This window comes from Melitaea cinxia, chromosome 5 (genome assembly GCF_905220565.1).
Source record: "Melitaea cinxia chromosome 5, ilMelCinx1.1, whole genome shotgun sequence".
Lineage (NCBI taxonomy): Eukaryota > Metazoa > Arthropoda > Insecta > Lepidoptera > Nymphalidae > Melitaea > Melitaea cinxia.
Window position 1 is genome coordinate 5,401,283 of NC_059398.1, and position 13,354 is coordinate 5,414,636.

Here is a 13,354-nt window from a genome sequence, read left to right on the forward strand (position 1 = left end):
CCTCGGTGTGCGAGTCCGATTCGCACATAACCGGTTTTTTATGGAAACACTGTTTCTTATAATTTTGGGATTGCATTGTGATTTCAGGTAATAGTTTTGAAATTTGATACGAAGCAACGTCTTATAGTACAGATAAAGGAAAAATCAAAATCAAAATGGTGATACTCACTTTATTTTCTTTAAATGCATCCAATTAAATGAAATTATTGAGTATACTATTAAATATTATTATTAAAACTATTAGCTTGTACTTAAAATGTAGTGTGCACTACTCTTCAATAATGGTGATACTCATTTTATTTTCTTTAAATGCATCCAATTAAATGAAATTATTGAGTATACTATTAAATATTATTATCAAAACTATTAGCTTGTACTTAAAATGTAGTGTGCACTACTCTTCAATAATGGTGATACTCACTTTATTTTCTTTAAATGCATGCAATTAAATGAAATTATTGAGTATACTATTAAATATTATTATCAAAACTATTAGCTTGTACTTAAAATGTAGTGTGCACTACTCTTCAAAGGTTTCAATTTTATCTCGTTATTACCACTTTTAAGATTCTGTTTTTTTCTTTTTTAATATTTTAATAATTCTTTACCTGACTCGAAAATCATTATTGTTATCTCAGAAAATAAAATTCTAAGTGTAATGAAAATACGGATAAAGAAAAAATTACTTTAAAAAATTACAATTGATCAATCAATCAACGCTGAAGTTTAAAATTCGCTAACTGTTCTACAATTTTTCAATTTTCTGCGTAATTAGCTTTATTTCCACCAAAACACACTTTACAGAATACGAAAAAACTTAGAAAGGAAAGAATAAAGCCGTCGTTCTCAAGTTATTATTTTTACCAAGACTCTTCATTTAAAATCTATGAGTATTACTTTTTAGATCATCTCGGTTTTTATATCCTTTAGTTTTCTTAGCTTTGAATCGTGTAAAATAATAAGCATTAACTTACTGAAACAGTAATTAGATGTGGTTGTTTAAATTTTTATATGTTTTTAGATTCGCTTCAGCCTGTAATAGTCCACTACCGGGCATAGGCCTCGTTCCCCATGTAGGAGAAGGATCAGAGCTTAATCCACCACGCTGCTCCAATGCGGGTTGGCGGATATATTCCCTACTATGAGTAACAATCCCAAATGGCCAAGTCTGCAATGAGCAAACTGACCCGAATATGGCAGGACAGGAATATATCTTAATAAAACGAAAAAACGACTCGTTCAGACTTTGGTGTTCTCCATTTTGCTTTACGGCTCAGAATCCTGAACAATTCGCTCGCTTCGCTTTAGAGAGGAAGAATGCTGCGTGTACCGTGGACGGCCAGGAGAACCAATGTCTCGATCCTGTAACCAGCGTGTCCTCCGTTATTTTGGTCATATAGCGCGAAGGCAGCCTGACAGCTTAGACAAGCTGATGGTGCTTGGCAAAGTAGAGGGGAAACGACCAAGTGGCCGCTACCCCACACGATGGTCGGACCAAGTTGCCAACCTCACTGGTCTCCAAGTGACCGAAGCCTTGAGGAAAGCAGAGGACAGGACGGACTGGAGAAAATTCATAGACATCGTGACCCAGACCCTGGATCAGAGTGGACACGACCTTCAGAAATGAAGCAAACGACCGAGGAGAGAGAGTAACGATGTTTTTAGATTCATTATCTTAGAATTGATGTCTGTATTATTGCTCGCATGGACAAGAAAGAGGATATAAAATGATTATTATAACTGTAAAATCTCTGTAGTTATCTAAATTACATGAGTATTATTTATATTTTATTATCATTTCGCTTCGCTGTTTGTTGTTTTGCGGATGTTGGTTGTTTTCACGGAATGAAAGCTTAGCAAACTGTTATTATTTTTTAATATTTATATGCAACTAAGTGTAAATGTCGATACATTTGTTATAAATAAAAAATTCACATTTTACCATATATATTATGTTTTTAATGAATAATAATATTTCTGCATATCCATTAACAGGAGACATTGAAACGAATAAATTTAAATTTAATGTTCGCTTTCGCCACCTATTGTACAGTAGTAATAATTTAGGTACTCATTTAAATAATCAAAATTCGCTCACTTTCATACTACTATATGATTAAACAGATTTAATTTCTATTTTCATTATAAAAGGTAAGGTAATTTAGAGCGGAACGTAACGACACCGATTCGGCATTATACCAAAAAGTCTCTTTGTGTGTGTGTGTGTTTTTTTTTTACTTTAAATCTCTTGTATCTTTTCATATATTTATTTCTTCATTAACCTTCTATGACTTTGGCGGTCAAATTATATATAATCTTGAATATTTACATTGAGCTTCCGAGAATATTTCTGTATCTGGAATCATTTTGACAGTTTGTTTGTGTTTAACCGACTTAAAAAAAGGATAAGATTGTCAATTCGACTGTATTTTTTTATGTATCAGAACACAGTATCAGTACTCAGAACTTTTGGCGGGCCGATTTTAATGTTTTTTTTAAATCAAAATGTGGTACGTGTCATGTGGTAGTCATCTAAATTTAATTGAAATCTGACAAGTACTTTTTTTTGCTGTGTGGTTACCGCGGCAGTAAAGAATATAGCCACCCCCTCTCTTCCCGTGGGTGTCGTAAGAGGCAACTAAGGGATAACACAGTTCTTCTACCACCTTGGAACTTAAAAAGCCGACCGATGGCGGGATAACCATCCAACTGCTGGCTTTCAAATACACAGGCCTAGAACGGGCAGCAACGTCTTCGGTGCGACAAATCCAGCCCTGCGGTCACCAACCCGCCTGCCCAGCGTGGTAACTATGGGCAAAACACATGAAATCAAGCCATTTTTGGCACGAACTTAGAAAGCCTATGTCCAGCAGTGGACTGCGATAGGCTGAAATGATGAAGTACTTTATGAATTATCGCTAATACTGAATATTTCTTAACTATTATTTCGTCGATTTATTTTGTATTATACCTCATAACTTTTTACTGGATCGACCGATTTCGATAAGTCTTTTTTTAATTGAAAGATGGTGCTTGTTGTGTTACACATTGAAGTTTGATCAAGATTTAATGAGAGCTTTCGGAGTAACCATTGATTACTCGTATTTACTTGACTATTTAATTTTTGTCCACCTGCGTTGTATTTACTTATCGGTATAATTGATATACTTTTTTTTGAAGTTATACTTCTTTTTATGCCTTAAAGAAAAATGATGAGAGTAAATTTTACTATGCGCGCGCACACCGTCAAAAAAACCGACACCCTGAAGTAAGCTAGTCAACGAAGAGGATGTTAGCAACGTGAAGTTAGCTAGCCAATGAAGGAATATTTCTTATTTGCGTACATAAGTACACACACACTTTTTTTTTCAAATAATATTATGTGTTGCTTGTTTAGGACGATGTGTTGACGGTCACAGCACTGGCTTTTACGCTGGCGGTCCTGGGATACTTTTACATAGCAAACATTTGTATGGGTCATATAGATTACTTGCTGTAGTGTGCCAAAACCACTATGAGTTCAACATCATATTTGGACATTGCTTCTGCCTGTGTTAGAGCATGCGCTGAAAAACTGTTAGCTTTTATGAAATGGCGAAAGTCTGCCCCTCCCGAACTTTTGATCTATTATGTACTTATAAGTCTAGGATAGAAATACTTTACACCAATAATAAAACAATATAAAAGGAACAAAAAAATACATAAATATCTAGCTCCAATTATTAGTATTATTATAAAACTCATTCGCGTCTTTCTTTCTTATATATAACGAAATATCTGGTAGTATAAACGGTACGTTAATTACGTGCGCACACGCATCTTTTTACTGCTTCCACTTGTTGCATCATCGTTGAGATAATTTCCGTCTTATTTTTCTCTTCACTTATTTCGCGATCTTTAAGTGATCTGTAGTAATATATTTCATATGCATATGGTTCATAATGATCAATTAACACAGTTATACTTTTGTAATATGTACTTCTTAATATTTTTTAATATATTGGGTTAAATTTTTTCATTATCAACTGAAAATAAAGAAACAGTCAAAGTGATAAGATAAATATTAAGATGTATACTTAGTACATGGCAATGAAAAGGTATAGGAAGGATTAGAAATAGGAACCTTAATTTTAAGGTCAATCTTATCTAATGATAAGTAATGTAGGTTGGTAATTATTATTTGACGAAATGAGGATGAACTGTCCAGCAGACTTCCTCATGTTATAATTATTATTACCCTTTTGTAAAACAAAAGAGATAATTATGTATATCAAACCGTCTTTAAAGTAAACAGAGATAAGTTAGAAGACATGAACCCTATATAAATAGAACCTTAAAAATTAAAATAAATAACAACGTTTTTCTAATTGTAGACTTATTTTAAATATCTCACGACTTATGTACCCATAATTTCGATAGTATCCAACATGCTACTAAAATAAAAGTTTTTGAGTTACAGAGACCATACGCCCGACCAGTAGCTCACATAATTAGCAAGTTCATGCAACTATCAGCTTTAAAAAAATTGCGTAGATGGTTTTATCCTCTTTACAAGGAGGTCCCAATTATTTTATGTTAATATTGTTTACTGGATATTAAGTAAAAATGTAAAAATTTATTTAAAAGAACTGAAGTAGCGTTATCAGGTTAATTTGCGTGTGATGTAACGTAACCAGGGCACAACGGTAAAGCCTGCGCAGCGTGATAGTTACCGTGGCCGACGATAGCAAAAGTGTCTGCCGACCCTGGCTCGTCCCCTCCTCGCGTCGCGTGGGGGGTGCCACTTCCATCTCCCTTCACCTTCACATACACTGCTCCGCACAACCAATGACCGCCCGCCCCGAACCGGCGAAAGGTTTTATATACAAGTGGATTTCGCACTGCCAAATTGCTATAAGTCAAAATATAGGGTAGTCGGGCGGTTCACTCGATAGCACCGAGTCGCCGGGTGTGCATCGACTCCGAAATAAATATTTTTTTAAGTGGGTGCGTTCGTGCGTGTTTTCACGCGAACTCGGATTAGGGTCTACTATCACGTGAAACAAATGCGCGGTTTAGTGCCTTTATCATAAAATTGGAAAAGGGTAACAAGACTGTGCAATAATGGGGTGCAGTGCGAGATACTGTTTACTGACTTTATCCTTGTGCCTAGTGACTGATCTTGCATTTGGTGTAAGAGTGCTGCCCAAACGGAAGAAAGGTAAATATTACTGTATTCCTAATTATAAGGTACATAATTAATAAAACAATACGATTGCATTTTAGAAAAAAAAATAAACATAATTATACATCGTATTTATCTAATCAACGATGAGCGGAAATGTAAAAACTGTTCAAATATCGATTAAGTTTGCCGCTTTCAATCAATTATGCATTTTAGCTTCTAATTGCGCTCTTTGATTGGAGATATTGCGTTAAATAATCCTTTGACCTGAATAAATTCGATACGTAATGAATTATCCCCGTGGCGAACCACGTATTGTTCATATGATCCGGTTTCGACGGACTAGCGTGCTGTCAACGTACTCGTAAACAAAACAATTGCATCAACATTTAGACAAAAAAAAAATCACAAATAAAATTTAAAAGTATTTAAAATTTCTTAATAAGCTTTATCAGATACATATATCTCTAACAATTTAATGCTCCGTAATGTTACAAAACTTTTTAAACTTCATTTATCGAGGTTAAGTGGCAAGAATTTATACATAATTCGCTGTACAATTATTGCTCGAGTAAATTTCAATAAATAAAAAAGATATTTTGTAAAATAAAAATGTGACCTTGCTGATTTTTTTTCATAATGTAGTATAAATTAAATTAAATAAAAAACACGTATTATCGGTACTTTACAATTTTTGTACACATAAACGAGTTTATAATTTTAATTTCTTATAAAAAAGAAAATAATAGTAATAAAAACGTACAAAAACAAATAATAGGTCTACATTAAAATGACAAATATAATTAAATATTAATCAAAAATTAAGTACAGAATATCTGCCAATCCGCATTTAAGCAATGTAGTGAATTAAGCTCCCACACTTTTCCTACATGGAGAAAGAGAGCTATGCCCAGCAGTGGGCTGTTACAGGCTGAACCTAAGTAATACTTTTTTTCTAAATGGCGTTAAGTAATTTTTAAATGCTTCAAATAAAAGTAATATTTTGGTAAATATAATTTAAAAAAAAAAATGGCCTTTGATTGAGCTTTTTAAAAAAAAATATTTATCAATCTTGAAAAATTATACGTAAGGTCATCAACATTGACTGCAAACCTATATTGCCTATTAAAGAAAAAGCAAATCCGTATTACACGTAACATATTAAATTTACTTTGAAGTCCTTATCAATATATTACATCGAATGTATTTCAAAATAAAATTGAAAAAATAACTGTATATCGTGCAAAACAAAACTTTGTAACACGAAACGAAAGTAGGTGATTTAGTTTGCACTGAGTTTGAATGAATGTTTGATTTCAATCTCATATCCTTTTCAAACTAAATTATGAGAACACCAAAATTATTATTTTTTTAAATATTATATTAACACATATCAAACAAATAATAATTTATTTTTGTACAATATATCAATCTAAGTCTACAATCGCATTTCAAAAAAATTGTAAATTGCATTGGGCAAGTTCAAAAGCTACATGCTGCACCTTAAGGATTCACACGCGTCGCGATTTCTGATCCCACGAAAATGTCGGAATAAAACTAGCCTATGTGTTATTTGCAGCTATCTTCTTACCAAGTTTCATTTCAATCACTTCAATTTTTGTGTGAAGGAGTAACAAAGAGAAGAGTAAATTATATAGAAATCAGTATTAAAAATTATCCTGTCTTATCTCATTATCTTATACGAGTTTTCTAATAACTCCCATGAGTAAAATGCTGCAAAACGCATGCGCATATTGTGGTGTGTGTGTGTAGGTGTGTGTGTGTGTGTATATATATGCATGTGTCTAGCGTCCGGACTGCCCGGCCACTAATCAAACACCGGCTCTAAGCAAATGTACATATTTACCTTCTTTTCATATATTATGATCAGTGACAGTGATTTTGTCCCACCTTTTTGCTAATTTCAGTTTCTCTTTAACAAATACCAAAACTTTTATTTTTGAATATTATTTTAAATTACATAAAATATGTAATTTAAATCTTAACGGCTTCCTGTTAATGATATTATGATTATATTCCATGCGTATTATTTAAAATGTATTAGAATATTTATATATTGATAAAATAATTTTACTTAATAATAATTTAATGTTGTAATACAAAATTTTATTCACTATCTAATGTATCGACATTAATCTACGCGAAATTATTTTAATTGCAAGTTGTGTAAAACCGCTTTAAAAAATGTAATATAAGGAATATCTTGAATACAAGTCGCTGACAATCATTTGATTCTTCAACGCCTAAAAGCTTGTTATATAAGCCCTTTTACTCTAAATAAAGAATAGTACTGAACATAACAAATACATGTTTTATAGCTAAATGACTACTTTGACCCATATACATAAAGACTCGCAGAAATAAATATATTTCATAACATCTTTACACGCGTATTGTGTAATTAATTACACCTTATAGGTAGGTATGTTATAAAAGTATATCAGTGTAAAATTTATGTTTGGTAATTTTCGCATGAATACGGGTTTTTTAATGAAATAAAAAACTCGTTGTATTCTAGTAGGCTTACGTGTTAACGAAACAACACGACCTAATTACTCGCTTTATTTCCCTTATTTGAAACTAATATAATTGAAACATTGCGTTCGTGTAAAATTGACAATATTTTTAAAACATATATTTGAATATTTTTTGTAAAATTAAATTAACACTACAACATCGTAATAGTATTTATAAAAGTCGAAAAAGTTTGATATAAAGATCAGTATCTAATCCGATTCGTCATAATTTAAATTCCACTCATAAAATGGAGGTTAATACAATATTTATTTTATGTAATGACACGGAAGGAGAAACTTGAAATTAATCGATATTTTTTGATTGATTACACGAATAACTCATATCTTATTAAATGCTACGAGCACGCTAAGCTAACACACATTTGTTCTATTTATGCTCTCATAACTTACGGCTTTCGAGTGATTAGTTTATATTGGATAATAAATGGCTTTAATGCAATCCGCACTAATATTATAAATAGGAAACACCGTTTGTTTGTTAACAATAATCTATGAAATTACAGAAACTAATCATTCAATCGCCATTAGGAAATTATATTATCCAGAAGTAACATAACACGTAATATATTATAATATACGACTTATAATACCGGAAAAGTAGCAAACAAATCTGTATGCACGAGAAACCGTGAGAAACGTCTAGTCTTCAATGAAATCACTACTGTAATTTTTTAATGATGGCATTTACAAGAATGAGCTTCATATTAAGAATCTAATATAATCTAAATATTCATATTAGCTTGTGAAAAGCTTATCACAAATATATTATGTTAGTGGGCAATATTTGTGTGATACAAATACGATATAGCTATCAATATAATAATTTAGCTAATAAATGGTTCAATTTACGAATATATTGGCATCCTTGTATTCTTTAAGTATGCAACATTGATTTGTTTGAGATGTCGATCGGCAAAACAGTAAGGTATTCAAATTTCGTTCTTGTTCTCATTAGGTATCTCACTTGTATTACATAACTTTAAAATAAATTAACAGAATTAAAAGGTTATTTTATTACGAAAAATATATAAAAAAGAACAGTGTAAATGTAATTAAATTTTATAATTAACGGGTCATAAAAGTAAGTGGAAACAGGCTGTGTTTACGGCCGTGAAGAAAATATTTGATAATCGTTGCATAATTTCATTGCCACAATATTAAAAGGTCATAAAAATGAAATTGTCTATTGTGAAATTTATATTATTATGAAATTAATTCAAACTAATAATCGCGTCCGTGAAGTTCTCAGTTCTTTTTCATAATCTCGCCTTATCTGATGAAAAGCGTAGTAAAAATGAGATCAAGTTTGAAGGATTTTCTCATATACAGCGTCCTTTCCCGTCTCTTGACACTCAATTTAAAATGGAAAGAACTGTTAAATACATTCCATGCCAGGGGTTGCAAATCACATGTTGGTCAAGGACAAAACATCAGTACAAAAACGAAAATAACCCAAATTACAACGTTATAAAAGTTCAAAAAAAACTTGTCAAAGAAAAATAACCTTTTACAGTTTAAATATTTGTTACGAGTAAGATACGACAGATGTCGAATACTGGGTGACATACCACCAAAAAAACAGTGTTTATTTCATTTAGAATGATTATTAAACCATGTAAGGAATCGAGAATGTTACTTTTTAATCATTGATCCAATTTGATTTTCCTTTAATGGTCTTAAACACATTACCGAAGAAATATATCAAAATATTTAACGTAAGAAAACTAACGAATGTCTATCGCATAACTTTGTGATAAGGTGTATGCAGAGATCTGCAAGATCTCAGTCCTTTGAATACGCTTAATGTTAGTTATTGGACACATAAAATAAAATTCGCTTATTTACATTTATCAAAAAAAAATATTATACAGTAAGACAAAAAATATTTAAAAAAATTAAATTAAAGAAAATTCCAATTGTGAAATAGTTAAATTAAATTTATTAACATAAAAATTTAGAAATAGTATATTTAATAATTTGGAAAGTAAAATTTGTAAATCAATGTTAAAAATTGTTTGTGACAAAAAGTTACGAAACATACTTATGTTTTTATAATGGATTTATGGTGTTAAATTACATTTTTTTATATTATGTTTGAGAGCAGCCATTTCACTTTTACGCTGGATTACTTCTTTTAAACACGCTGCGATGCATACATTTTAAAATAGAAAACGATAGCAACTCGATTTTCACTTTTTTAATCGTGTATTCTATTCTAATCGCATGCGTGTTTTTTTATTTTGACCAAATATATATTTTATTGTCTATTACAGATACAGCATGACAATTACGATACTTATACTAACTTCTACTACTAAATTAAAGATCGAGTTCTTTCAAAATTTTTAATTATACTGCAGATTGTGGCTAAATTTTAATTTACATCAAACAAGAATGTAACATTATCATACTGGGCATTATATGCCCAACTAAACCTCACTCGTCTTGGATTTCAATAGTTGTCAGGCTATAAGACAATCTGTATAATGAAGTTATAGCATAATGTATTTTGATTATGACATTCCTTAAAAAAATTAATAATGTGTATTAAATTGAATTAATGGATTCAGTTATGTTAGTCAAAGTTGATAAAAAATTCCAGTATTACCGACTTCAAAAAAGGAGGAGGTTACTCAATTCGACCGTACATATATATATATTATTTTTATGTATATTCGGGGATAACTTTGTCGTTTATGAACCGATTTTGATAGTTTTTTTTTTTGTTGGAAAGGAGATATCCCAAGTGTAGTACCATAAGGAAACCAGGATCTGATGATGTAATCCCAAAGAAATCGAGGTTAACCCTCGAAAATCGGAGTCACGACTAGTGCGTTTGTTAATTTTTTTCGTTTAACTTAACTTACGTTGTATTACTTGTTGATGTAATTGAAGTCGGTTTTTGTCGTTTGCGAGCAAACACAATTATTGGTCATTTTTTTTTTCTTAGTGAGACACGATATTTATTTTATACATCGGTTTGCATTCTAGTTCTTTTCTTTTCACTATATTAATCTAGCTTTATTATTTATAACTAAATTATACCGTGTCTTAACTGGTGTTCGATTCGATATTTACTATCGAGAACTTTTAATAAGCGATAAAATATAGAATTTTTAAAGTATAAGGAATCAAATTTTGTAATTATGAAACAAAAAAAGAACTGTTATGAGCTATTGTTCTAACCACGTGTGAACAATCTTACAATTTATCGTCTATGAGATTTAAGATCGGATAACAATCTCAACTTAAATAGCGCGTACAAATTATACAGTTATGGTTATTTTTATGTCCATAATAAGAACTGAAATTGCATGCACTAATATACAGACATATAACCTGGCTTGATACAATTCTCGACCTCAATATACGTGACCTTAAAGGTGAACAACGCATTAGCAAAATTCATGAGAATATAACTGTTGACTTTGTGTCTTAAACTACGATTTATAATTATCCTTGCTTTACAGGATTCTATAATATGAACTTTGTTTGTAAAATACCATTAGTATGACGAATCTGGATGCACTAGTATGTTATTAAAAGTATACAGTCAAAAGTAAATTCATTTATGAACTGTACCTCACATTTAAATTTAAACAGATACACATTGTACTAACGGATTACATTATACTAAGGTTTAATATTAAAGAGTGTTTTACTGTTAATATCATACAAACAATGTCCTTAAGGTTTCTATTTGATTAAATAAATCACAACAAACATTTTTATTACACAAATAGGAAATCGTGAAAGATTATCCCATTTTTTTTTAGTATTGTAATAACAATTAACAAAAAATCTAAGCTGATATATCTTTATCTACTCGTATTTATGCCATTTACTGTAATACGTAGCGTATATAACGCTATCAAGATTCATCTAAAAGGTTTATAAAGCTCTGAGGAGAAAAACTCAAGTTAAACCAGACTTTACAAAACCGAGCGTACTTTACCAAGATAATGTCATCAAACACGTTGTATACTTTAATGCATTCATTATAAAGGCTATTATGCCATCGCAGGTAGTTTCAGAATCGTGTAGCTGTCAAAACACTATTGAGATTAATAGTAAAGTGTATTGCACAAGATAATATAGAAAGAAATGAATGCGCTACAGCCTATCTGCAACACTATTGTTTCATTCATTCGTTCAATAGTGGGTGATAATTACTCTGTGTTACTGAGTGAAGAAAATTACGTTACCACTAGAAAGGAATGCAAATCACCAGAAACACGTCAGCCAACATTTGCATGGAGATTGAGTTATTACAACTATTACTTCTATATACGGTCAAAATTGTGCGTGCCTTTTAAGTCATGTACAATTATAGTAAAATTTAATATTGTAAATCTGAATCATACAATTTCGTGGTTTAGTGGAGTAGATTTATTTGAATTATTTCTTAATATGCTTTACCGTGAGATGCAGGTGTAGTTCTTATTTGTAGTTTCCTAAAAAAGCTTGCTGATGAAGCATTATGCTATTTTTCTTAAATGCTTTTAATTTTATTTCTTCTTAAATACATTAGTAATAGATGTGTTTGCGTCGACATACAGAACCTAAAGTATCTTCAAGATTAGATATCAAGAAAACATACAAAATTTTATTGACTTTTAATTAAATAGATACATCATTAAACATACATAAATGATGTTTAAACCATCAAGAATTTCCTAATAACGCGATAAAAATATTCGATAAAGTTTTTAAGATGAGATAATCTTGTGTAACGTTATATAACATTAAAATTTACTTTCGCCTTTAAAATCGATGCAGGCAACTAACATCCGACTGGCCGCATCTAAGCCCAAGTTGTCACCGTCAATGTTACCAGTTTACTCGCGATGTATAATTTAAAACTTTCTCTAAAGACGCCCGCTACGACTACGACTGTGGCATTGGCCAGATTTCCCTTTCCTTGGCCATCAGTTACGTTTCATTGAATTTATTAATCTACATCGAAATGGAGGTCTCGGTTTGACACGAATATCACTAATAGTCGATATTAATGTCATAATTTGTGTAACATTACGAGTGTGTTGATTTCTATCGCTAAGAAATCAACATAAAGATTTTTTTTTATTGGTTCGTTACATTCCATGTAAAATGGCTTAGTTCATTTGCGTTGCAAATGTTTCTTTTTAAGATTCTTGAACTTTGGTTGAAGTTTTTATAGGAATAAATTATTATTAATGTAATTTTCTATAGTCGAAGTAATCGCTAATAAGGCTACACGGTGCAATCTCTCTTGTTTTTTCTTTTAATCTGCAAAAGAATTTTTTTTCTCACTTGACTTCACAAAAACATAATTGTTTTTTATGTCATAAGTGCAAGAGTCGGACTTGCGAAAAAACCCCATTAGGTATCTTAATATCTTACATCGCTAATGTTCCAATGGTCGGCGATCTTTAACTTATTTATACTAATTAACTAATTTATAGTTCCTCGTACTTGTGTCTGTAATTACTCTTACTTACTTATTCTTCAAACCGGAACACAGCAATACAGTGCATTGTTCTTGGACAGTAAATGAGAGCTGAGTGGTCCAGTGGAAACATGATAATTGATATTAGATAGTCGTGATTTATAATTCAAACTGACACTACTGATTTCTTAATTAAAGTTCATA

General features: G+C 31.1%; 1 protein-coding gene across 1 annotated transcript in view; it reads left to right on the forward strand.

The window, feature by feature from the left end:
- The first annotated feature begins 5,027 nt into the window (after positions 1–5,027).
- The window catches only part of LOC123653450 (laccase-1), a 46,353-nt gene continuing 38,026 nt past the window's right edge, over positions 5,028–13,354 (forward strand). The window contains exon 1 of the mRNA XM_045589447.1: positions 5,028–5,200. Within this exon, the coding sequence (XP_045445403.1) occupies positions 5,104–5,200 (97 nt within the window). The 5' untranslated portion in view covers positions 5,028–5,103. The remainder of the gene's footprint in view (positions 5,201–13,354) is intronic.